The sequence below is a fragment of the Sinocyclocheilus anshuiensis genome, unplaced genomic scaffold (genome assembly GCF_001515605.1).
Source record: "Sinocyclocheilus anshuiensis isolate Anshui unplaced genomic scaffold, SAMN03320099.WGS_v1.1 scaffold873, whole genome shotgun sequence".
NCBI classification, from domain to species: Eukaryota; Metazoa; Chordata; class Actinopteri; order Cypriniformes; family Cyprinidae; genus Sinocyclocheilus; species Sinocyclocheilus anshuiensis.
In genome coordinates this window covers 641708-668734 of record NW_015557103.1, presented here as the reverse complement: position 1 = coordinate 668734, position 27027 = coordinate 641708, and the positions used below count along the sequence as shown (strand labels likewise).

At 35.0% G+C, this 27027-nt stretch overlaps 2 protein-coding genes across 3 annotated transcripts in view; both read left to right on the top strand.

Moving 5' to 3' along the window:
- The first annotated feature begins 219 nt into the window (after positions 1–219).
- LOC107677632 (poly(rC)-binding protein 3-like) lies at positions 220–11259 on the top strand. 2 transcript variants are annotated; one of them, XM_016472616.1, is made up of 13 exons: positions 220–528; positions 5588–5746; positions 5939–5962; positions 6131–6163; positions 6245–6361; positions 6454–6585; positions 6785–6913; positions 7560–7706; positions 8689–8730; positions 8990–9065; positions 9872–9924; positions 10044–10213; positions 11023–11259. In XM_016472616.1, the coding sequence occupies exons 2-13, from the start codon at positions 5672–5674 to the stop codon at positions 11075–11077; spliced, it is 1053 nt and encodes a 350-aa protein (XP_016328102.1). In that variant the 5' UTR covers positions 220–528; positions 5588–5671; the 3' UTR covers positions 11078–11259. The 2 variants fall into 2 exon arrangements, with proteins under 2 accessions (XP_016328102.1, XP_016328101.1); XM_016472615.1 differs by having other exon boundaries at positions 5580–5746.
- A 5767-nt stretch (positions 11260–17026) lies between these two features.
- The window catches only part of LOC107677623 (nodal modulator 1-like), a 20438-nt gene continuing 10437 nt past the window's right edge, over positions 17027–27027 (top strand). Inside the window, exons 1-14 of the mRNA XM_016472591.1 lie at positions 17027–17212; positions 17787–17876; positions 19685–19730; positions 19905–20005; positions 20102–20208; positions 23102–23174; positions 23367–23519; positions 23680–23817; positions 25070–25159; positions 25388–25493; positions 25645–25795; positions 25912–26089; positions 26174–26315; positions 26404–26535. Coding sequence (XP_016328077.1) covers positions 17075–17212; positions 17787–17876; positions 19685–19730; positions 19905–20005; positions 20102–20208; positions 23102–23174; positions 23367–23519; positions 23680–23817; positions 25070–25159; positions 25388–25493; positions 25645–25795; positions 25912–26089; positions 26174–26315; positions 26404–26535 — 1645 coding nt within the window. The 5' untranslated portion in view covers positions 17027–17074. The remainder of the gene's footprint in view (positions 17213–17786; positions 17877–19684; positions 19731–19904; positions 20006–20101; positions 20209–23101; positions 23175–23366; positions 23520–23679; positions 23818–25069; positions 25160–25387; positions 25494–25644; positions 25796–25911; positions 26090–26173; positions 26316–26403; positions 26536–27027) is intronic.

The window sequence follows — 27027 nt, the reverse complement described above, 5'->3', positions numbered from 1 at the left end:
GTACTCTATATCTTTGGTTTGAAACACTGCTTTGTTTGGTGATGTGGGGCAGGGTGAGATTAGGAGATTTACTTAAGTTATTCATTGTTGGAGTAAATATCTGTCATCATAACTGAGACACCCTCAGGGTAAAGAACAGATGAGCACCATCCAATTGTTTTTGCTGAATTGCCAGGGTGTTTCATTGGACAGATTCGGATATCTCGCAGGAGGGGAAACCCCTGTGTCCCTGCACCCATGGTCTCCTGACCTGCTTTCAGCATTTCACATCACTGTCCGAAGATCAAAACTGAACCCCAAAATCCCTTCAGTCCAAATGCATTTTTGCCATCGTTTCGCGAGAAAGTCACGAGTTGTGACACTGTGTTCACATGACTCCATCTTCTAGCCAATTGGATGCCACCTTTCAATCTGAGTTAACCAAGAGGATAGGGCAACAATAATTTTCCGTTTGCCAGTCGTTCCGTTTTTATTAATCTTTTTGCAAACATCGAAAGTGGTGGCCATCTGTTTCCAGTAGCACCAAAGGTAAAGCCTCTTTTTAAGCTTCAATTTTTATTGTTTTCTGAGGATGTTTCAGAAGGTTGTTTTGTTCTGAATATTCATTATTATATGCATTTAAAATTTGAACGTAAATGAAAATGGATTATATGCAACCTACATATTATGGCACATATATTTTTCTTAATGTATATTTACTTTTGATTGAAAACATACATTTTGACGTTGTACATCATTTTGGATGATCATACTATAAATAGCATTATGAAATGTTAGTCTACAATACCTTTGACATATCTGCTTTGAAACTAGTTTTGTTTTCTAGGCCAACCATAGGTCAAACATATCATTAATTCATGAATCGCTAGAACTATAATTTAAACCTTGCTGGACATTGTTCGGAAATGGTTGTATTTGATTCTCGAGGACATGCCTAAATGAGTCACTACACCTAATTAAACAAATACAAAGGAACAATACATGTTTGAGGAAAGTGTGGCTATCTCTTGGGAAAATTGGTCAATTAGATCTCCTTTATTTCTTCCTCACTGCGGTCTGCACAACGATATGTACATTTAACGAAGCTTATGTAAGATAATTTAATTATTGGATAATTACCACGTCCACGAGACTTGTTTATGGGTATCTGCACTGTCTTTGCATATGACAGATAGCTGAGGTGGCACTGCGCTGAAATTGACTTTGATCAGAACTGAAAATATCTGAACAGTCATTATCCTGATTATCATCATCATAAAATAGCGATATCAATTCATGCTCCTAGGTTTACTAAGGTGCTTCAGGATATGTGGTTCTTCAGGGGATTTAAATTTTAAAGCCACTTTGGCCATCAATGAATATGCAACATTTACATAAAAAAATCACTTATATGTTCAAGCTAAAAGAAGTCAATGACATCTAGTTAATTTGCAACACATGGTATACAGGGTATCAATTTGCCATGTCTTTGCATGAAAATGACACGTGTAACTTTTCTTTGATCCAATAATGGTTCAAGTCTTATACCAGAACCTCCTCTGCAATATTTGTTTGACAATGGCTAGACAAAAGCAGGTAGACCACTGCAAAATTCCATTATTTTACACTGTTAGAAACTATCAAACCGAGAGAATGCTTAGAGACAGTGACATGGTGGAATTAGATCCGCTGTCATTCATGATTCAATGTTAACTGTGTTGTATTTCTTGGCTGAATCACAAGTTTGAGAAAATCATTTTGTTTTCTTGTGACTCTTCTTGAAATTCAAGTTTGCATTCAATCAATAAGCTCTTGTTTATTTCTATGAAGTTCAGTATACTAAAAATAATATCGGTTACCACAATAGACAGGACAAAATTACAATATTATAGGACAGTAATAAAAATAATAATATTATGAGACAATAAATCCCCCCCAAAAATCATTCATCTTCAAATGTGTTGCAAGTCAGCAAGTTACTAAAAACAAATAAAAATGGACATGTATATAATAAGAATAAAGTGGTCTCTCTTTAATGTTTTCATTGTTAATATATCCTTTCTGTATTTAATGCAGTTCATGCCTCAGTAGTTTTAAATAAGAGATGTCACTCTTTATTGGAACTAAAACCTCAGTCGCAGTGCATAGAGTGAAGGCCCTCTTCTAACAATACATTTTTCTACATTGAGTGCCGTGCAGAGATGCGCAATGGAAACGGAGGGAGCTTTTTCTGAGCATTGCTCAGCCATGCACAAAGCGTGCTTAATTTGATAGTCGCTCCAGAGGAAGAGGCCAGAAGCTCTTTAGTAGAAAGCCTGACCCACTTTCCCAATCAGATGTCATGAGCAGTGCTGCTCTTACAATGCTGTGCACTGGCCAAAATCTCTGACGGTGCTTCTGAAATTAGATGGGGTGCTCTAATAGTTAAACTGTGGACATAATGTGTAGGCCACAGTACCTCAGGTAATGTGTATTGTACCACCGGTATACTGTAAGTACAAAAGTATCTAGAATAGACTACATGGTTGATATTTACTCTGCATTCAGTGATATAATGGCATTACTTAAACAACTGTGCAATAGTATTTAAAAATATATATCATACAAGGCATGATCTTGCTGTGTTAGCATAACAAAGGATGTAGATCCATGCAAAAATTACAAAAGAATGGGTAAATCAAGCCAGATCTTTCCATATGACTTTTAGTTTGGGTGCCAGGAAAAACAAAGTAGATGGCCAAGAATATATAGAAAAAAATGTATACTTTGTAGAGTATGTCAGTTCTAATAATGGTTTCCTGACTTAATGTAAATGTAAAAATAAAAAAAATAAAAATAAAAAAACCAAGATGTTAATTCATTTGTAATATCAAAATGTACTAAATGCATTTTACACTGCCTTTCTTAAAAAAATAAATAAATCATTTTAATGATCATTTAAATCTAAAATATATAATATTCATTTTTATAAATTAATCCATTTTCTCTGCACATATGGCAAGTGATGCATTATAGCAGCTTTCTGCAATCACTGATGTAGAGTCAGCTTTTGCATTTCACTAATCTTTAAGGTTTGGATTTGGCTTTATGAAATTTATCCTAGACCAGCAGTTACAGACAACTTTATACTGGAGTAGCAATTGGAAGCAATAGGCAATGAAAATTTTCCGCCATGAATTCTCTATGTGCAAGCTGAGGTCATAAATCAAATGGTATAGGCATGAAAGCAGAATATTCCTGATTCAAAACAGCAAATTGGAGCAAATTGTGTTGGTGCAGGGTTTTTTTTGTGTGTGCATTGGCTGTGATTCAGCAGTGAAATCTGCTAATAAATAACTTGCTAATAAAATAAATAAAAGAAAACAAAAAACCTGGATTCAGCATTGTTTGCACATTTATTAATCCATGAACTTTTGTATCTGTGTGTCTGTGTGTGTGTGTGTGTGTGTGTGTGTGTGTGTGTGTGTGTGTAGAAGCGATGAAAAGATGAGTTTGAAAAAGAGAATGAGTTTGCTAATTTTAAGCAAACATGCCTCAAACAGTGCCATATGTGGCCATTTTGTTTTCTACACAACCGCATCACATCAGACAGAAGTGAAACTCTAATTAGATATAACGATGCAAAAACAAAGCTCCTGTCCACACTATCTTAGTAGGGCCTTTCCTCTGAGGCATTATGGGAGCAAAAGTATTTCAGAATCAGACCTGATTCATCTATGATCCCCTTGGCACAAAATAATGCCATCTGTTTCAGCCTGATTGGCCGTTATGAAAGTGTGTTGTGTATAATCCACCCTCATGATTAATGGCTCATCCCACTGTTAACATTTTTATCTTCTTCAAAAATGTATCTCCTGTTCCACAAGCTATTTAGCTTTTAAGAATTGAATACATCAAGATGTGAGATGTTTCTACTATGACATATCTTTCAACCTCTTCTTTTATATAACCGAGGAGGTTTATTTATTTGCCTCCAGCTTCTAGTCTTCTAGGCCTGGCACTGATCGTAGATTTCTGTAGATTATTTTTGCTGTTAAAACTAGACACCAACCCCTGGATGTTGTTAATCTGGATTAAAGTCTTTATGTAATCTGGCGTCCTGTGGGAGATTGGAGGACATCTGGCTGTAGACCTCATCCATCTCTATCTGTTCCCTGCTACCTCTGCCTGCTGGTCTGAGATGGGCAGAGCAACATTCTAAACATTTTGATTGTTTGATTGATTTTATTGTACAATTTATTCAGAGAAATTAATGCTTTCTGAAATTCTATTCTTTCTTATTTGTAATAAGACAGCATTTTATTTTATACACAGATTACTTGTTTATTTCACCCAGTCATCTGAGCTGTGAAATTACCAATCTCCACCCCCTAGATGTGGATCCAACCACGCCCCCTGGATCTTGTGTTCTGCAGTGAGGGGCTATGTGAAATGATGCAGCCATGGGAAAATTATCTCTTGACATGCTGATAAACTCTGACTGGCTGATGACATGACTATAATGCACACAATCCATTAATTAACGACTGATCTGTGTCAAAGGCTGCAGACAGGGATAATAATAATAATAATAATACATAATTATTTTATGCTTTTTTTCGCCTTGCAAGATACATGGTCACTGGCAAAGCATCTGCTATAATCTAATTAAATAAATTTATTTCGAACTGATTTAGTAAACTATTTAGCTTTTTCAAGGTATTATAATCTTTGATGTTAAACAACCAAAACTTGACCTTAGCAATATGTATTAGAGTTGATATGACTCAGATGTCACTCTAGTTTTTCCATAAAACTTTTGTTTCTCTGATTATGACAGTGTGAAAGTCACATTTACTAAATGGAACAAGGGCATTTCACTCAAAAATGACTGAAAATTAATTTCACTGAATAGAAAAGGTTATGTGAACTCAGTAACTGATTATATAAATGAGAAAATAAACCGAATTAGTTACAGCAGATTCCTAGTTCCCAGCTTTGCTTTAGACTCAATAAGAATAGTAAATGTAAAAATTAAGTGTTAGCTTATGTGTTTTTGCAAAATATGAATATATGTGATGTCTGTTAGTGTTTAATGTTCTGTTATGTTTAGACGTTTTGGAGGTTACCATTGTGCTGAAGAGCAGAGGCTGTTGTTAGGTTGATGATGAGCCAATGAATAGTGAGCTAATATTTATGCTGATTTATTTAAAGACCACTAACTACACTTGCTCATAGTGCAGTCTCTTTGTTAGTTATGTTAGCACATCATATGCGCTATTGCTAGTTAGCAGTTAACTGCAAGACGTTTGAGTTAATTTAATATTAATGGTTTTACTCGCTACAATGAAATCTCAGATACACAAAGTATTTGAATAAAGTGTTTAGTTTAATTGTATATTAAGAAAAAATATTTTTCAGTGAGCTCAAATGAAATAAGTTCACTGTATTCATTACTATTGGTTTTTAACACTTAAACGGATTAAGGTAATCAGTTTCTTGAAACTGAAATGAGTTATCCTAAATTGTTGGGTTTTCCAGTGTAATAATACATTTGAATCTGCTTTTGTAAAATGAAAATATTAAAATAAGCATGTATGGTTTTTTGTTGCTTCTTTCAGTTTTTTAGGTGACTGTGTGGTGACCACTGGCCCCTATTCCTTAACTGCTCCTGTGAGTTCCTAACTAATTCACCCAGTCCTAAATCCTCACCATGGAGTCCAACAAAGTGCAATCTGAAGGAGGACTCAATGTCACTCTGACTATCAGACTCCTCATGCATGGCAAGGTAAAAGAACAGCATGCATCTAATCTAAAATTTCCACATACACAATTTACTGCACCATGGTAATAATTCCACCAGTGATAAAGAACAGATTGTGGACATAGTATGTAAGAGGACAAAAATGTCTCTCCTTAAAAGGAAATAGATAGAAGTTTGTTATTAAAATAAACACATTATCTTTTTTTTATCTTGCAGGAGGTTGGCAGCATTATAGGCAAGGTAAAAAGACACATTCAGCCATCAAGACAATACTTGCAAATACTTGAGTTTGTAACAGTCTTTTTTTTTTTTTGGTACTGTATGGATTTTAACATGTATTTATAAGAAATGTACATTGCACAATCATTAATATCTGTGTTTTATCAAAAATGCAATTATTCTTTTCAGAAAGGGGAAACTGTGAAGAAGATGCGTGAGGATGTAAGTAACGTTACAATTCATTTTAGTAGCTGTAATAAGTGTAACATGGTTATTAACAAACAACACAAACTGTTTCTACAGAGTAATGCACGCATAAATATTTCAGAGGGGAATTGCCCAGAGAGGATAGTTACCATCACAGGACCCACAGATGCCATATTCAAGGCCTTCGCCATGATCGCATACAAGTTTGAAGAAGTATTAGACCTTTTTCTAATGAAAATGTTATTAAAACCCCAAAAGAAATCAATAAAAACTGTAATAGAAATTTATGTTTTGGTTCTACGCAGGATATTGTTAACTCTATGAGCAATAGCCAGGCTACTAGTAAGCCTCCAGTGACTTTGCGTTTGGTGGTGCCGGCCAGTCAATGTGGCTCTCTAATTGGGAAAGGAGGCTCCAAGATCAAGGAGATGAGGGAGGTACGTTCAAACTTATTATTTCTTTATGATCTACATATTTCATAAAGTGCAGCAATATTTATTTTAATACACAGAATGCCATTGTTACTCCAACACAACAGCTAAACTAAACATTTTTACTTGGATTATACAGGAAGCATGGTAGTGCTGTGTTCCAAGGGGTCCTATCCTGTCTGATTGTACTGTGCATGTTCTCCAGTCTACAGGGGCTCAAGTGCAAGTGGCTGGAGACATGTTGCCCAATTCTACTGAGCGAGCGGTCACTATCTCAGGTGCTCCAGAGGCTATTATCCAATGTGTGAAGCAGATCTGTGTGGTCATGTTGGAGGTAAGGAATAGACAAATTACAGTGGTTTTGAGGTTAAAGAAATAGTTCACTTAACTCTCACTCTCGTGTTGTTCCAAAGTTTAATGGTTTTCTGACTTCTGTGGAACACAAAAGAAGATATTTTGAAGAATGTTCTAGCTGTTTTTGTCCATATTATGAAAATCAAAACTCTCAAGCTACAAAAAGGCAGTGTGATGAGCAGATAGAAATCTAATACTTTATCCACTTTCAGATCAAATCCAAACATTGATCAGCACATGCATACACAGATGATGTAATCAAATATTGCGAAACAAACCTCAACTAATGTCAACCCTCATTGGTTCTTGCACGTCACATGACCAAATGTTGTGAAGTGCAAAAACCACGGGTATGGATTAATTTTGAACATTCTTAAAAAGATCTCATTTTGTGGAAATAACAAAAACAAAGCAACGTTGTGTGTCAGATTTAAAATAGATGTTTAGATTTGAATATCAGCATATATTCTTATGTCAAATAGGGAGTTGACTTTTTATCATGGTCTCATTTTGGTAACCATCTAAGCATCTATTACATTCTGTTCTATTATAGTTTGCCCTTACTTTTCTTTTTTCCTAATTTCCATCTTTTCCATCTTTATTTGACCTCCACTGACTTTTGCCAGTCCCCACCCAAAGGTGCCACAATTCCATATAGGCCGAAGCCTGCCACTGCACAAGTCATTTTTTCTGGGGGCCAGCTAAGAGCAGATACTCTGACAGCACCAGCCACAGCCAACCTCAGCTTGTTACTGCAGCATCAGCCTCTGCCTGTAAGTATGGTTAAGCTATACACTATTACTACTACAGGCATACAGTACATACAAACATAGTATTAGTATATTAAAAATAAACTAGTGGGATGTGAGCCATTTGCCAAGATAAATTCTCATATTTTTGCTTAGAAAAAACTTTATGAAGTTATGATACTTATGATATGTAATTCTAAGTCATACACAAGTATACATATTCCTATGGGGTGATAAATGTAAAATGTAATGACAGTCTTTTTGGATAATTTAATTACTTGAAGAAATTCTAACAAAATACAGTTATATTTTAATAGAATTCATACAAAAAGACAAAAGCCAGTTGGATTTCATCCACAGAAAATGTAAAGCCAGCACATGATTTCATGTACAGAAAGACAAAAGCCAGTTGGATTTCATTAACAGAAATGTAACAGCACTTCATTTCATTCACAAAATCAAATGTTAATTTACTTAATTGATTAATTTCATGGATAAAAGTAAATACATTTGGTCCACAAAAGGAAATGCATATTGTGACATGATGAATCATGAAATGGAATGTGCAAATAACATTTTGTGGACAAATAATGCAGACAATCCTCGAAATACAGTATCTCATTCAAAGACTGAGCATTTTGTGGACTCCAAATTATGCATTCGATAATCTCCATGAAAGTTGTTTTCTCTTACCCACAAAATTAAAAGTACATTCACCCTTCTGTGCACAAAATGGAAGGAACTTAGGTTTAGAATTTTGTGCAAAAAAAGACTATATTTTGATTAATGAAACACAAAGACTTGTGTGTACAAAAATTTATTTAATTGTAACTTAAATGTAACATTTTGTGTCACATAGTTAATTCAGGCCATGAAATTAATTAGTTTTCACTCGACGACCATGTGTTCCACATGTAAAATTTGATTATATTAAATACGTCTATGTGTACAGTACATTGATGTTGAATTCTGTACATGTACATTGAAGATTTTTTTCCTTTCTTAGACCTACACCATTCAGGGACAATATGCCATCCCACACCCAGACGTGAGTACAACTTCTAATTCTTCGTACCTCTTTAGTGTAGTGTTCTTGTTAACCTTTGTTAACCTTTTTTTCATGACCTGCTTTACTAAAATTCATACAACTGATATGTTTGTGTTTTTTATAGAAGGCAGAGTCATAAATGAGATTTCTCACAGCTTCCCCTTGTTAGTGTCTAGATGAGTTTGTGAAGGTCCAAGCAGGACTCCTTTATTTAATCATAACTTCTTAGGTGTACTGACCCTCCTCCCTCCCCCAGCAGTTGACAAAGCTCCATCAGCTGGCTATGCAGCAAACCCCCTTTACCTCCCTCGGACAGACCACCCCCGCTTTCCCTGGTACGTACCCACCTCCCCGCTACACACCCTTCACTATATACCTGTAGGTCTTTCATTCACTTCTGTCTTTCACTCTTCTCCCCCAGGATGGGTTGCATATTAGTACCTTAAAGGTACATATTAGTACCTAAAGTATACATATTAGTGCCTAAGTGGTACCTTTTGAAAGGATACCACCCAACAGCAATGTATATAGTGGCAATTAACCTCTCCCTAATGCAAACATTTATTAGATGGATGGAAATATGCTACAAATGTAGCATAAGATCAAAACAAAACAAAACAGCTGGTTGCACAACTGTGGTTGCCAGAATCAGCATATTAAGTTTTACATTTTAAACTTAAATTTACAGTAAAAAAAAAAAGTCACATAAACCGTACTGTACCTAACTGATAAGAAAAAAACTAAGAATAATTTTTATTTAAATGGAAAAACCCTCAAATGTGAAGTGTCACACAGAGAATTCTGGGAATGTCAATTTATGTATTTGTCACTGTAAATTACAAGAGGACTTGTTCTTTTTCACTTCCAAAAACTGTAAATTTAACAGTGTTTTACTTACTAACAGTATTTAAAATTACATGATATGTCCCTTTACATTTATTACAGTTTTTCACCATATATAGTAAGGGAACTTACCATGAACTAATTAACAGGTTTTTACTGTAGCATTTTTAGTGTTTTATCATTAAAATTACAACAATTTTTACAGTGTACAGTTTTAACATGGTTAATATTGTGAAAAAAAATGCTCTCTATATTTCAGATTTTTTTCTCAGTTCTCCCACTCTCTTTCTGTTTCTAGGTGTGGATGCCAGTTCACAGGCCAGTACTCATGAACTCACCATTCCAAATGATGTGAGCATAATTCTTTGTCTTCAGTAACCCCCTCATTGGGCAATTGTATTAAAGAAGAATTTAAGGAAGAGTTGTTGATTTTCCAAACTGACTTTAATCTGTCTGCTTTATGTTTCTAGCTAATAGGCTGCATAATCGGACGTCAGGGCACAAAAAATAATGAAATCCGTCAAATGTCTGGGGCTCAGATCAAAATTGCTAATGCCATGGAGGGGTCATCAGACCGTCAGATCACCATTACTGGAACACCTGCCAACATCAGCCTGGCACAGTACCTCATAAATGCCAGGTGAGATGACATGTAACTGGTAAAAACAGATGTTTTTTTAATACTAAACTAATAATTTTAATTGCAATACTTTTTAGGGGTAAAATAAATTATTAAATATACACCAAAAAGCTTATTTTTTAACAGAAGAGTCTTATGTTCACCAATGCTGAATTTATGTAATGGGAAAAAAAAGTCAAAACAGTAATATTGTAAAATATCATCACAATTTAAAATGACTGATTTACATTTTAATACAGTATAATTAAAATTCACATTTTTTTTCTCTGAAATAGCAACGCTCTATTTGCAGTGACTATTACTCCAGTCTTCAGTGTTCCCTAAGAAATCATCTAATATGTGATTTAGTATTCAAGAAAAAAACTTTCTTCTTATTATTATAATTAGTCGAAAATGGTGCATTAATGAAGTTTGGAAGTTTTTTTTTTCCAGGATTGAACGAAGTTGCAGTAGAGTTAAAGAACAACAGAATTTATTTGAAATATAATGCACTCTTTATAATGCATTCTTGCTGAAAAAAAGTATCCATTTCTTTAAAAGTAAAAAAAAATCTTTGAATGGTAGCGTATATTATTAACTTTTGCTTACACCACATTACATTTTTATTTTTAAATATGTCTTGAAAATGGTTTACATATACCTAAAACAACTGAAACGGCATAAATATAAAGATTCCATTTCTAACTTGATTCATGCAATGTTCAAAAGTTTTTTGGGGTTTTTTATGTTTCCTTGTCGTGAACAGTTTTATTGGTCATTGATCCTTATGCTGTACATGCTTACATTTTTTGCCGTTATACTCTCTGCAGGTTCAGAGATGTGGCAGCCATGTGGACTGACCCTTCAACCATAACAACCTCCTGAAATCATATTATGCTCTGTTTATCCAAGACGTTCTGGTCTTGAACTGTTTTTGGGCCTCATCAGTGTTCTTAAAACCTGGGAATTGATATAGTCAGACATTTGTGTCTCAGGATTGTTGAACTACAATTAGTGTAATTAAGCCAGTTCAATTGACTCATTCCATAAAATAACAAAAAAAAAAAGTTTCACCCAACAGGAGCCTCTCTGCAAACTGTATTTATTGTCTACATTGAATGGTCTCTCCAGTAAAAAGTATTCTAATAAGCAGCCTATATTTTGGCAATTTTGGAATTTATTAATTAGATATAGTTTTGAGTTTTAGCAAAGAAACTTAGCATGCTGAATGTCTAGTAGTCGTTATTGCTCTTATTTATTTAAATGCTTTCTCAGTAATTTACAGTATTTTAAAAATGTATTCAAGTTATCGTACATGTAATGTGAGCAATAAATTGTATTAAAATATGCTTCTTTTAACTTCTGTAAGTGGCAAAACAGACGGTCATAAATGTTGTGATTTTAGAAAAAGAGAAAACTGATTTCCAGTTCATTTTAAATATGGTCACACCTGTGTAGATTCATTGCTGGTTTATAATTTGTAACAAATATATATTTCATACAGCGCATGATATCCTTTTTCTTTTTATTCTGGTCCCGAAACAATTGTCTGTTCAACATTTGTACAATTACAAACCAGATGATCTAATCATGTGTGATTTAATGATTTTTCAGCCTTTCAAAAAAAGACCTGATTGTTTCACTTTTGACATTTTACTTGGCTAAACATTATTGATGTTGACTGTGCTTCAAGTAATTGTAATAGTTTATGAAGCAATGTACTTTGTTTACATCTTTGTTTAATGCTGTGTTGTGCACTGCAATAATGTGAATAATTGAAAGTGTCAGACATAAGTAGTCTAGACAAAAGTAAGATTAACTATCATCAGTGGACCACAGAAGAATTGACACCTTTTGGCAATGCATCTGTGATTATACAGTAAGGAAGCAAGTAATAGAAGTTGATTTGAATGTAATGATGTGACTTTTTAACAGGTCATTTGCTGTTTAGCTTGTCAAATGTACACCCAGTCCCAGATGGATGAAACAACAGCCTACAGTATTATACATTTGCTCAAGCTCTTTAGGTTTTCTTTTCAAACTTGTCTCAATAGCTTGTGATTACATTGTTAGTTGGATTCACAAGTTGTATATCTACTGTATATGCTCTGTGTTAACAGTTCTCTGTTCAGAATGTTTATTATTTATATCAAAGAAATGGGCTTTGATGAGTTAAAATGTAATGTAGAATTATTTCATGTATGCATTTTGGTGTTGACTTCTATTTAAGATTTTATGTGATGATTTATGCAAGAGTTCTTAATCGAAATCCAGTGAGTTCATATAAGTGAATATGTATATTTTTCTGTAATTTCTAGTGGCTAATAGACCATTAATTGTGCTCCGTTGACAGTGATTTTTGTATATTCATACCCATATAACAGGGTCTGAATTTACAAGCATGGCTATTCTGAATGTCTTAACACTCTTGGCAGTCTTTCTATACAGTATATATCTCATATAATCAGTTATGACACAAAAATGGTTGACACTGGACTTTTATTAAACTAATGTGCTTATTTTATTTTTATTTTTTTTCTTGTTTTAATCCATGCGGACTATAGTATTTCCCACAGAGAAACTTTGGTTTCTGTGATTGCTGCTGAATGACTCATGGTTTGACTTGCAGAATGCTTTCATTTGCATATTCATATACATTTTTTTTCTAATAAAGTCTCTTGATCTCACATGGGTTCTGTTTTTTTTCTCAAGAAAATGTCTCTCACATTATGAAACCATTCTGAAATACAGACATTTGTCATTATCGAGATTACCTAAACGTCATGCTAGTGACTAGTGTACAATAAACCATGTTAATTGTGCTATAAGCTGTATTCTCACATTAAAATATTTAATTCTTATGGCTCTCTATGTGTAATTAGTCACTGTGTATAATTTGTGACAAGGATGCATTGTCCATTTTAGATGAAAACTGTCAACAATAGCTGTTTGTCAGGCTATGTCAGTAACGGTAGCCCATTTTATTGCATTTTAACTTGGAAGATTGCATTTGGAAGATAAATGAAGTGACAGCTAAGCGAGGGGAAGCATTCTGTGCTGAACATTGCCACCCTATGTCGCCTATGATCAAGTCTACCACTGATTAAAAGAAGGATGTTAATGTACAGAACTTGAAATCTTTTATCAACTTCCTTGGCAGTCATTAAAAAGATTTAAAGTTCAATACATAACATTTTAACATAATAGTGAATCGTTTACATAATAGTGAAACTATTCTGCAAATTTCAGTCATGTGTGAGACTATTAGGATTATGACACACTAGCTGAAGTGTTAATGGTCCTTTTATTAAAAACAAAACAAAACAAAAAATATATTTAAAAAAAAATGTTGGTAACCAAACAGTTGTTGGTAGCCATTGACTTCCATAGGTTTTTTTGATTGTTTTTTTGGAAGTCAGTGGCTACCAGCTACTGGTCGGATCTAACGTTCTTCAAAATATCATATTTTCTGTTGAACAGATACTCATACAAGTTTGGAACTATACTTGAGGGTAAGTAAATGTTGACAGAATTTTCATTTTTGAGTGAACTATCCCTTTAAAGGTAAAAATTCAACAATTTTAAAAGCAGGCAATAAAGAAGAATATAGAGGCTTCTTGGAGTGAGAAGAATTTAAAAGTCGATTAGTCATGTGACAACAGACATTAAAGGCCTGTTTTAGAATACTCGATCCAAAATTATTTTGTTCAAGTCTTTGCATGACAGGTTTGCTTTTATACTTCTCATTTCTGTGAGGTTTATTCCCCAGTGGCAGCATGTCTTAAAGATATTTGTATTCAATCTCCAGAAACCTTTAACCCATTTAATCACACCGGTCACAATAGTGAGCGTATAAAAGGTTTTCATTTATAAAGCTCTAAAAACCTTACTGACTGATGTTTTAGTGCATTTCCTGCAAATATGGAAAGAATAAAGGGTCTCAATTAAATATGTGCAGTGTCACATGGTTAGTGCAAACTGTCACATGACCAGAGCAGTTTAATTCCATTTTGCACCATTAGAAGATGATGGCTGCATCAAAACTCCAAAACGAAAGGCTAGTAAAGTATGTTAACATAAAGATATGACAAAGAATTTTGGTCCACATTATCTTTAAGGTGTCTAGTATTAATATATGAATTCACATATATTCAGTTTTGTTGAGCGTGGTCATAGAATGAGTAAATACATTGATGGTCACAATAGTGACCGGCGGGATAACATTAGGTATACAATATAAATCCAATTGCAGTTGTTAGTTAGACAAAATATTGCACTAAATTAAAAGTTCAAATGTTACAAATAAGTTACAATATTGATGTTGTAATACTGGTAGCACTAATATAAAAAAAGTTATGATATATTTTACAATAAAGTAACAATTTTGAAATTGATGGTTGTATTTTTTTGTCTTTTATCTCAGTATTCTTAACAGTTATGTATACGTTTTTTATGCATAATAGTAACCCTAGAATGTGATCAAACAGTTTAAAATAACTGGGCTAAGATATATAACAATTCTACAAAACTGCAGAAATATGTTAATTCAGTATAATCATCCCACACCGGTGTGACTGACCATAAAACACAATTTTTTACACACTTTTTCAAAAAATAATTATTGATTATTTCAAAGGGTTACTAATGACACATCATTTGGATATTTTCATGTCTGGGAAAAAATTAGGATTAAACGGGTGGGGCGATTCTAGGATTTTCATTTTAGGGGGGGCTCAGCCCCCAATGAGGATATATATATATTCAAATGAAAATGGCAACATAGTTTTATAAAGTATATGCATTCATATGTGCTTCATTGTCGCTGGAGGAAACCTGTGGTGTGATGAGGGGTGAACGCAGCGAAACCACTGACTTAGAAGACACAAAAGTCAAGAAGAAGAAGAAGAAGAAGAACCAGGCTACAGTAGATGTGGAACCGATTGCTCCCCCATGATATTTTGTAAACTGTCTTTATGACAAAGAACTGCACAGATGCAGATATTATAACAATCTATCGATAAACACACACCTTGTCCTCTGTTTCTCGCTCTGCGCCGCCACGGTCTGCGGATTGAAAAGAACGCGCTGAAAGATGGGGAGGAGCCAATCGAAGTCTGCCGCCATTTTCATATGAAATTTAAAGGGTTAGTTCACCCAAAAATGAAAAATCTATCATTAATTACTCACCCTCATGTCGTTTCAAACCCGTAAGACCTTCATTCATCTTTGGATTGAGGGGATTGAGTCGATCACGAATTCGTGTACAGTTTATGGAACTAATTGCAAAATTTTAGGGGGGCTGAGTAGTCAATTTAGGGGGGATATAGCCCCCCTAAAAATGGCCTAGCGACGCATACCAGAACGTGTTTTCTTCTTCTTCTTCTTCTTCTTCTTCTTGACTTTTGTGTCTTCTAAGTCAGTGGTTCTCAAACTGGGTTACACATACCCCTGGGGGTAGGCCTTCGTGAGATGAAGGAAGGGGTACGCAAACAAAATTCTGAGTTTTGGCATTAATTTAATTCTACCCCAAATTAAAGTAACATTAAACAAGCAAAATGCCGCTTCTAATGTAAAAACAGGAAAATGGGAGTGCCGCATAAACACATTGCATTACACCAAATACACAAAATAATGTTCTTTTTAGCAGCATCATATGACCCCTTGAACGAATCTGCGGCTTTGGACGATTTGGAGAGTCAGTGATTTTGCTACAGCATTTTGCTTCGTTACTGAATGAATGAATGACGCGACGCCTGGCTCATTAAGACAGCGACTTGCCACCACCTATTTGGAGGTTTTATTTTTAAATTTATAAGTACCACTTCGATTTGCCATAATTTATTGCTTTATATTAATAATACACTTAATGGAATGTTAAGAATATGACATAAAACATGACATATAATTAATAAGGATAGAAAATATTTGCCTCTATAAAGGTAAAAAATGCACCTGTAAATCAATTTAAGGGGGCAAATATTGTCCTTTAATAGAAAAGGTGTGACTGCGGTCTAAGTGGTACGCCGAAGAATGTAAAATGCCCCAGGGGGTACGCTGCTGTAAAAAGTTTGAGAACCACTGTTCCAAGTGGTTGCTGAGATCACAACAAACTACAAATGTCTCGTACTCACCGCTTGGTCCATTTTTCAAGTCATTCGTTGAGCGCCCCTTGTTTTGTTGCTCGTAGTCTTCATCAACATCCAATTGCACCACCTGCTGTTGATGTTTGTAGCAGCAGGTGCAGATTTTGTCTCGGCACTCTACTGCTTTCCTGCAATTGCAAAATTGAATCTCCAACTGAATTTGAATATGTTAATTTGTAAAGCAAAGGGAACTTCATTTTTTAAAATGAGAATATTTATAATTGAATTTTTAATGATGACAATTTGACTTTCACTGGTTTAATATGCAAACTGTGAAATTGCAGCCCTCGCCATATCTCTGTATCAAATATTTTTGTGAAATACTTCCACAGAGTTCATATAGCAAATTAAAATTTAACTCAAAGAAAATGTAAGGAATTTCCCGGCTTTTCCCAATGAACAAAATAGCATTTATCAGGATATAATCATTCACTTTATTATTAGTTTTAAGATATCATGCGATTTGTCTGAGAAATATTGTCTAACGTTACCATTCAATTCCATATGAGAATGGAAACAAAGGAAAAGCTCTAAAACAAAAATTTCTAATGTTTAATTAACCTTTTTCGAGTTCCTCTCCTGAAACAGCCAATGAAAACAAATAATATAGACACTGGTCGTGACTGACCAATAGGAATGAACTAAAGATGATTTGCCATCAGAATGATTGGCTGAAGTCATCTGAACCCATGTATGTGCGCCGTACGTCAGTAGTAGTACGCTACACCAGCGCTGCACGATGGGTGGAATTAAAGAGCTAGCGATTCTTATTCTATCTTTTTTGTATGTGATATTTGTGAATGGCACTGATGACATTTTGGTAGGCTGCGGGGGTTTTGTCAAGTCAGATGTGGAAATTAATTACTCTGTCGTTGAGGTAAGAAGACTTGAGAGTTCTGGTTTAAAAGGATTAGCTGGCTTGCTAGCGCATGACGTTCCGGAACTGAACTGATGCTCTGATATATACATCATCTGCCGTCCTAAACAGTTTTGCTTTTAGGTTGTAGATCGCACGATCTGTTGATCCGTCTGTCGTGAATGTAGCAGGTTGCATGACAGCTAACGTTACCCACTAACCAACTGTCCAGCATTGTCAGCAAAACACATGATTTGTTCAAGCATGCTTAATATTGTTATTATCACAGATCTGCCTGGGTTAATTAGCATTGTCTCACTCAAATTAATCACTGAAACTATTTGAATTAATTACTTACAGTTAGACGAGCAATCCGTGTAGTTCATAGTATAATTACGCTATTACATACGTGTAATAATGTACATACGCACATTATTATAGTTTTATTTTGTTATTTTTTAAGATCAAATACTCTACATGTTATATTTAGTGATAATTCACTGAGATATGTTAATACGATAACATTGTCAAAAACAAAATGAGTTTAAAATGAGTTTATGATGACCATCATTTACTATGTGTGTGTTCTTTACAGATCAAGCTGTACACTAAGCAGGGCTCTCTGAAATATCAGACTGACTGTGCACCAATCAATGGTTACTTCATGATCCCTCTCTATGACAAGGTAACTTACTGTAACCCAGGAGCACATGGGCTGTCAGACATCCAAGGTCATTTTAGAATGTCTTGTAGCATTTGTTCTGAATCATAAGGAAGTGTTTTTTATGAAGACCTTTCACCACTAGGTAGCTTCACTTGTAGTGGGGGCTACACAGTATAGAGGAAAATGATATACACTGGCATCTTTTACGATTTTATGCCTTGAAATAATAATGCATCCAATATGAATGTTTCCTGTTCTTTCAGGGTAAAGAACTAAGCAAAATGACCTTCTGTAAAAGTATAATCTCACATTAATGGCAATCAAATGGTGAAGAACAGGCTTAATTTACAGTGAACTTGTGCCAAATGATATCTAGAACATCAGTATAAGCAAATTATGGGGAGAGTGAATTCTGTTTTCTATTTTACTGTTTTTCTACTTTTACTAATCTACTCCACTTTTTATATTTAACATTACTTCCATCACTGCCATATAATCTTTTTTTCATATGGCTTATTTCTAATTGTTTCAAATTAATCTTAAAAAGTAGGCCTTATGAACAAAGGCTAGACTCTATGATTGCAACTAAAACTATTTTGATAATCAGTTAATCTGTACATTATTTCTTTGATAAATCAATTAATCAGATAAAGGCATTATTTTATATTCTGTTCTTAATTGACAGAACATGTTTATCCTATCCATCCAAGGGTTCTCCACCAAACAATGCACAGATTAAAGGCTATAAAAACTAATATAAATGTTTCTAGTTGTTTTGCTGCTCTTTTCATCACCATAAACTTCGTGGATTACTGCATTTAAATTAGTGCTGGGCAGTATGACCAAAAATTTATATCACGGTATTTTTCCAAATTATACCGGTTTCACGGTACATGATGGTATTTATTTTTTCATGCATGACCGGATGTTAGCCATATTTTCTACTGATTGAGAGAGGAAATACTGCAGTATAAGTTGCTAAATCTAGTGCTAAAGTCGCGCTCGTGTGTGTGTGAGACGCGGGAGCTGATGGCAGGGGGCGGTGGATATTTGTGGCGGTCAGTGTGGATATTGTGGATGAGTTCTTCTGTGTCATCACGTTCTATTAGTTCTACAGCTTCAGTTTCGGAACTTTCACGCTTAGTAACACATACAGCTGTTCCCTCACCACAGTGCAACAGTGAAAAGGGACCCCTTTCAAACAGTGTCGCGTTCCGAACGTTGTTTAAGCGACATACACCGGTATTGCGGTATTTAAAAAATTCATATCATAACAAAAATAAACACCGGTATTCGGTATAAACCGGTATACCGCCAGCACTAATTTAAATCAAATTGCAATGCATATCACAGCCCTTAGGAGTTCATTTGGAATATATCACGACATTTTATATATTGTACAGCCATAATCTGCAGAATGGTTAAGATTTCCCAGGGGAGTTTAAACTAATCACATATTGGCATAGGACTCGCAAATTGCTGCAAGCTTTCTCTGGTGGTGTAAATTGGGGCAAAATTCATCTTTGACATGCCCGTCTATTTTTAACTGGAACAGGAGTCAAGTGGGCTGAGGGACCGCCTATCAGGCTCTTACAATGCCGTATTTCATCCTTAAACCAGCAGTTTCACCTTAATTCACATCATCAGAGAGGAAGTTTCCAGCCTCAGTGGCTTACTGTAGATGAATGTCACAATGTCAACATATACATATGACCCACAATAGATTCTAGTAATTTTAATGAAATTAGTGAGTCATGCTTTCGTTTGTTAAAATTTAGCCTGGTGGTTTGTGTGTATGTTTGTGTAATAGGGATTACAATCTTTTACAGGGTGATTTTGTTATAAAGATAGAACCACCATCAGGATGGAGCTTTGGTAAGAAATGATTTCACATATCAAGTGGTGGTTATATCATGCAATAAAATCATGAATGATTCAATTTCAGAGTTCTTGTATACTCTTTAATCTGCTCTTGATCAATCCAGGGTTCACTAAGGTGGACTCACTATTCACCTGTCACGTATTGTGCTATACATTATCTGTATGCAGAACCAACAGCTGTGGAACTACATGTGGATGGAATTACAGACATCTGCACTAAAGAACAAGACATCAACTTTGTTTTTACGGGGTTTTCAGTCCTGGGAACTGTAAGTTGAAATTTTATCCACCTGACTTATTAACTCAGTTTTTGGTAAGGTAAAAAAATATATATAAAAATCTGATCATTTTCTTCCCTCATTTAGGTCTTGAGTAAAGGGCATTTATTGGGGCCTGCAGGGGTTGAAGTAAGTTTGAGAAAAGCAGGAGAAGATGATGTCCTTCAGAGTGTCCTCACGCAAGCTGGAGGCCAGTGAGTAGATACTGTGTAGTGGTCAAGCTAGACTTCAGATACTACAACTGACTGCAGCAGCATTGCAACATCACACAATGCTGAGTAATTTTTTAACAACTAAATTCAACAAGAGGTCAATCTGTAATGAATTTGAAGTGTCTGGAACGCGAAGTTTGAATTTTCTGTGTTTATATGTATTAGGGCTAGAGCCCTGCACGGGCCTCAAATATAGGCCCTAGCCCGGCCCTGGCCCGAGACGCTCAGGCCCTGGCCCGGCCCGGGTCCGACAGCTCATCAGAATTCTTGGCCCAAGTCCGACCCGAGCCCAGCTTTTTTTTTTTCCCTTCTCCCAAAACAGCTTATACTACTCTTTCAGCTATTAAAATAGTTCAGTTTTGTATGTAATGTCAAAGTGATTATATTTCGTTTCATTTTTTTAAGTTAATTTAGAAAAACGTTTGGAGCATTTTTTTTTGTTCGTTAAATGTAAGTTTTTGATTTTTTAAAGTAACGACCAAGCGGCCAGCGGCAGACAGTGAGTTGGAGCGCTTCACAATGATGAACCTAAACTCAGCGAATACTTGCCTCAAAAACTTGCGAATTTTATACAATCCGTAAAGATGCATTTCTCAGGATCACGATCATCGTCTTCATCTTTGCGACACAGACTCAGAAAACACTAATTTATTAATAAATAATTCAAATATCTTATTATTTCCCCCCCGACACATTCAAGGTAATTATACTTTTGCTGGGGCTTTGCGGCACGCTTTAGCCTATTGCGTGCGTTTTTTGCTGTCATGTGCAAGGATATATTTGCAGATTCTGTACTGCACATGACCAACTGACTCGCTGTTTGCCATGGTAATCAAATCAAGACTCTTCCGAAATACAGCTTTTCCGAAGCATTGGGAACTTTTAGTAACTCCCCACTCTCCAACTTCTCCCTGATGATGTGCATGGTCAACTGTCACCTATATGCTAATGCGTGTGTATGTGCGTTGCGTATTGCGTAGGCGATGTATAATATTTATAATATAATCAATATAACAATATTTCATACAGTAGCCTATGTGTGCTCTGCGCATATATGTCACAATAAAAGGAGAGAAGCTAAATGAGCCCGAGTCCGACCCGAGCCCGATCTGTAAAAAATGGAAAACGGCCCAAATGGACTCAGCGTGTCGGGCCCCGACGGGCTTGCAGACCTCTAATTAGGGCTGCACGATTATAACAACAATCATAATTGTCGATTATTCCCTTGAAATTGTAATTGCGATTATTACGATTATCACAATTTACATTGAATGAATTTTATACCATTGTTTTATGCAACTGCATGCCATATTTTTATATGAAAATGAACAAGCTGAAAACACTCTTTTAGTGCTTTTCTATAGTATTAAGTCTCAAATGTCAACTAAACATCGGATTGGTTTCTTCTTTAAATTATAAAAAAGTAAAAATATGAATGGCTAGTAGATTGTGAAAGAATGATTATCAGTTCCACACACAGAGATATATAAATTCTACATTTATTTAAATGAGGGAAAACAACTTCACTGGTATAGGATCGGTATCGGCCAATACCGAACCCTACGTATCGGATTCGGTATCGGAGGCGAAAAAGGCGGATCGGAGCATCCCTAATTTTTATATGAAAATAAACAAGCTGAAAACACTAACTGAAAAACTTTGTGTTTTTCTATAGTATTAAGCCTGAAATGTCAACTAAACATCGGATTGGTTTCTTCTTTAAATTATAAAAAAGTAAAAATATGAATGGTATTATAATGTTATACTAAAACTTAAAATGAAAATAATGAGAAAAACCCTTAAGATAACATATAGAAAGGAAAAAAACACATCTTAAGCACGCAGAATAGCATAAGTGGACTTTGAACGATTAATTGCCACTTTGAACAATTACATAATTGTGGCATCCATAATTGTAATCGCGATTAGATTAATTGTGCAGCCCTAATATGTATATAATAATATGTCACCCTGCACCACAAAACCAGTCATAAGTAGCACGAGTATATTTGTAGCAATAGCCAAAAATACATTGTAGGGGTCAAAATTATATATATTTTTTTTATGCCAAAAATAATTAGGATATTATGTAAAGATCATGTTCCATGAAGATATTTTGTAAATTTCCTAAAGTAAATATATCAAAACTTCATTTTTGATTAGTAATATGCATTGCTAAGAACTTCATTTGGACAAGTTTAAAGGCGATTTTCTCAATATTTTGATTTTTTTGCCCCCTCAGATTCCAGATTTTCAAATAGTTGTATCTCGGCCAAATATTGTCAAATCCTAACAAACCATACATCAATGGAAAGCTTATTTATTCATCTTTCGAAATTTCGAAAAATTGACACTTAAGACTGGTTTTGTGGTCCAGGGTCACATATTATGTTTTAAATTTTTTTTAATTGTCATGCAAAATATTAAGTCAAATATTCTATTTTGTATATAATTGAAAAATGACCAATCAAATAAATAATCACAGTCAAAGAGATCTGAATTACACTATATAATTCTATGAATTATGAATTATATGACTATGAATTCAGATTGAATGGCATTACTCTATTGGCCTATAGGTTATGATAAATAATTTTTTGAGTAACATTATGGAATAGTATTTTTTTTTTATTTGCAACTATTCCTGAAATTATTAAATTAAAATTTCCATGAATTATAATAATTATTGAATTAAACAATAAAAACACCAGCAACAATATCCAACTGGACGCCATCTGCCCTATTTTGAGGGGGTCATCTTACCCTAAGGGTCTGTCCTTAACTATTCACATCAAAATAATATTCAGTGTCCATAAATACCATTTAACAAATATACATAAAAACATCTTACCCTGTTTGTGTTGCTTTTTCACAGGTATGCTTTCCTCAAAGTGCTTCCAGGAAGTTATGACATCACTGCCTCCCATGCCTCATGGACCATGGAGCAGGTATATAGTACAAACTGTCTTGTTGACAAAACATATTTCTCAGTGACGAATGTGTCAACACCTGAAGAAAGATGTTCATGCCAGTACAGTTATGTTTGTTCATACATTACATTTATGTCAAAGCATTTAATTTAAATGTAAATGCAGGTTTATTTTCTAAGAAAACTTGGTTCACTATTTGTTCCCTCACAGAGCTCAACCACTGTGGTTGTGTCAAATGAAAATGCCCCCGCCGCAGTTCCTCTTGTGGTAAAGGGCTATGATGTGTCTGGAGAGGTGCAGAGTGATAGTGAACCCATGAAAGGAGTCAGCTTCCTCCTTTACTCTGCCAGTGTAACACAGGAGGTAAAAGGTTTTATTAGATATATAGCCTGACCACAAAAACATGGTCCACACAAAATAACTTTGAATGAATGCCATTCCATAATTTGATAATGTCTTCTAATGTTCACAAACTCATGATCTGTCATCCAGTAGACTTTAAACTAATTGATGATTTATTCAGGATATCAGTGGCTGCAGTGTGGCTCCTGTGGATGGGGCTTTAGTCGGCGACCCCTCCCTTGTGTATTTGTGCAGTTCCCAATCTCGTGAGGATGGCACTTTCTCATTCCCCTGCCTTCGCAGCGGTGAATACACTGTGGTAAGAATTTATTGTCACCAACCTTCATATTATTTGATCATGCCTGCTTATATGATATATAGTATTTCACAAAGAAATAAAATATGGTTTGTTATTGTCAGAAGGACATTATTATTGATGGTTCAATTTGTGAGAGGAAAAGAATAACAAGCTGACTCTGTATACTGGCTCTACAGACAAAGACAGCAGTGTCGGTTTGGTCATTTTTCTTAGATTTTTTTTTTTCTAAATAATGCAAAGAAACTGATTCATTCATGCTTTTATTTTCTCTCTCCTTGACTATTGAAATCTGACTTGTTTAAGATATGTATTGATAAAACTCAGTTGATACAAAATTCTACAGAATGCTTCAGGTCCAGAAAGGGAGATGACATTACATCAGTTTTATGTCATTTTCATGGATTTCCCGTTCATTTAAGGATTGATTTTTAAAGTTCTTCTACCAATTTTTAAAGCACCAAATTACTTGGCACATTCATAGGTTTTTGACTGTCTATTATGCTTATGTTCGTAATTATTAAGGCCTTAATGCTGCTTAGGGATGTAACGGTATGAAAATTTCTTATCACAGTTATAGTGACCAAAATTATCACGGTTATCACTATTATCACGGTATTGTTAAAATGTGCTGGAGATGTTAAAAAATTACACATAAATCACTTCACCAAGTTTTATATTTAAAAATCAACAAACAACAAATAAAATGCCTTTTTGTTTGCATAATCACTAAAACAATAACAGTACCAATGATGTTCGGATTTTAAATGACAACTTGACTTGCAAGTTTAATAGCATGTTGAAATATCTAATGTAAATGGTCAAATAAAGCTTAAACCGTGGGGAATTTTATCATGATTTATCGTCAAACCGGTAATCGTTACATCCCTAATGCTGCTCTTTTAGCACACTGCAATATGACGAAATGATGGTTAGAGTAGATCTTTGTGTGGATCATATGGCCTGTCGTGCATACAAATTCCTACTGGATTATTCCAATTAATGGCAAATTTTTGGGGGTACATGTAAACTGATATTTCCTTATGCTACATTAAAGCAAAAAATATAAATATTTTCTGGTGAGAAATCTAATGTGCCTATAAGACTTTTGATCAGTATCTTATTACTTTCTGGTTCGACTTTAAATTTAAATAATTTGATTATAATTTCATCCATCTCATGCAGCCTTATTTATGATGTAAAAATAAAGCACAGATGTCAGTCTTTTTTAAACTTGTCTCTTCTTGAATTGTAGGTCCCATATTACAGAGGAGAGAGAATCACTTTTGACGTTGCTCCTTCTCGTATGGATTTCAAAGTAGAACACAGCAGTTTAACGTTGGAGGTGAGTTTTTCATTTCTCTGACTTGTTCTCACAGATTTGGAGACATAAATGTACACCTTAATTGACAATTTGGGTTGGACACTATTATAATAATTTTTACGTAATGTGTTCAAATGGACATTAAATCATTATTAGGAAAAAATAATAATTAAATAATGTATAAAACGGTCAGTCTTTCTCAGCAGCCTAACCTGGTTTCTAACTTGTTTTTCCTATTTTGTCTCTCAGCCAATATTCCGGGTCATGGGATTCTCTGTGATGGGCAGAGTTCTGAATAGCCCCAATGGAGAGGGTGTTGCAGATGCTGTAGTAACGCTTAACAACCTAATGAAAGGTAACTGTGATGATACACATCAGTGAAATTAACATAATTAGGCATATTAGGGTATATCCTAAGTACTCCACAATTCACGCTTAATTAACAAATTTATGGTAAATTAACACATTGCATTTATATTTTGCCTCCTCCTTGATCTCTTTCACAGTGGAGACTAAAGAAGATGGTTCATTTCGTTTGGAAAATATGACCACAGGCACTTACACCATCAACACGCACAAGGAGCTGATGTTCTTTGAGCCAATCACTGTGAAGATTGCTCCCAGCACCCCTCAGCTGCCAGACATCATCACTGCAGGGTGAGTATCCAGGCAAGAATCATCCTCAGAAAGCTGAGACCTAAAAGACTTTAGGTCTCGGCCCTCTATCTTTAGGGGTTCGATTTGAAATCTCTGCCCCACTTTGTCATTTTCAGGTTTAGCATGTGTGGTCACATCTCAGTCACCCGTCTTCCTGAGACGGTTAAACAGCTTGGGCACTACAAAGTTACACTCTCGACTCAGAGACAGGATCAGGGCTTTTTCCGCACTGTCGAAAGTGACAGTCATGGAGCGTTCTGCTTTCAAGTTAAACCAGGAGACTACAGTGTACAGGTAATGAGAATTTATGTTGTGACGCCACATGACTTTAAAATTAGCGTAATTGCATGTTAATTTAGATTGTTGTGTGCTGTACAGGTGACCCTCCCTGAAAGTGATGTGAAGGCTGGGCTTACTCTTCAGCCATACTCTCTCGATATCTCACTTGTGGATCGTCCTATCACTGACCTTCTCTTCACTCAGTTCATAGCATCTGTTTCTGGCTCCGTGTCCTGTCTTGGTGAGCTGGTTTTTCATGTCCGCTGTCAAATTCAATTAGATAAATGTGTTTTCTGTCTTTGGCTCAAGTGATTGAATTGTCCCATCAGTGGCATGTGGAGATCTGACAGTCACTCTTCAGCCTGTGAGCAGACAGGGAGAGAGGCAGAACCTCCAGTTGTCTGGCAGCAGTGAAACTCTCAGCTTTACTTTCAATAATGTGTTACCCGGGAAGTACAAAGGTAAGCACTGTTTTGGCATGTTTTGATTTTAATGAGCAATAGAGATGGTTATCATTATGGTATTAAATACATACAATACCATTCAAAAGTTTACAGTCAAATTTATATTTTTATTCAGCAGGGATGAATTAAATTGATAAAAAAGTGACACTAAAGACGTTTAGATTATTGCAAAATGTAAACATTTCTAATTAAAATAAATACTGTTCATTTTTAACTTTTTATTCATCAAAGAATCCTGAAAAAAGTATCAAGGTTTCCACAAAAATATTAAGCAGTACAATCATTTTTAACTGATAATAATACAAAATTTTTCTTGAGCACCTTTTCAGCATATTAGAATGATTTCTGAAGGAGCATGTGACACTGAAGACTGAAAAAAAGATCTTACCAACCCCAAACCTTTGAATGATAGTTAAAATAGTCAGCATTTGTTTTGGAGTTGTTGTTGTTGTTGGTGTGTGTGTGTGTGTGTGTGTGTGTGTGTGTGTG

Excerpts from the sequence above, each read along its gene's own strand:
- LOC107677632 (XM_016472616.1), top strand. The coding sequence starts at position 5,672 with ATGGAGTCCAACAAAGTGCAATCTGAAGGAGGACTCAATGTCACTCTG. Across the intron at positions 5,747-5,938 it reads GACTCCTCATGCATGGCAAG|GAGGTTGGCAGCATTATAGG; the intron begins GTAAAAGAACAG and ends TTTATCTTGCAG. Across the intron at positions 6,164-6,244 it reads TGAAGAAGATGCGTGAGGAT|AGTAATGCACGCATAAATAT; the intron begins GTAAGTAACGTT and ends CTGTTTCTACAG.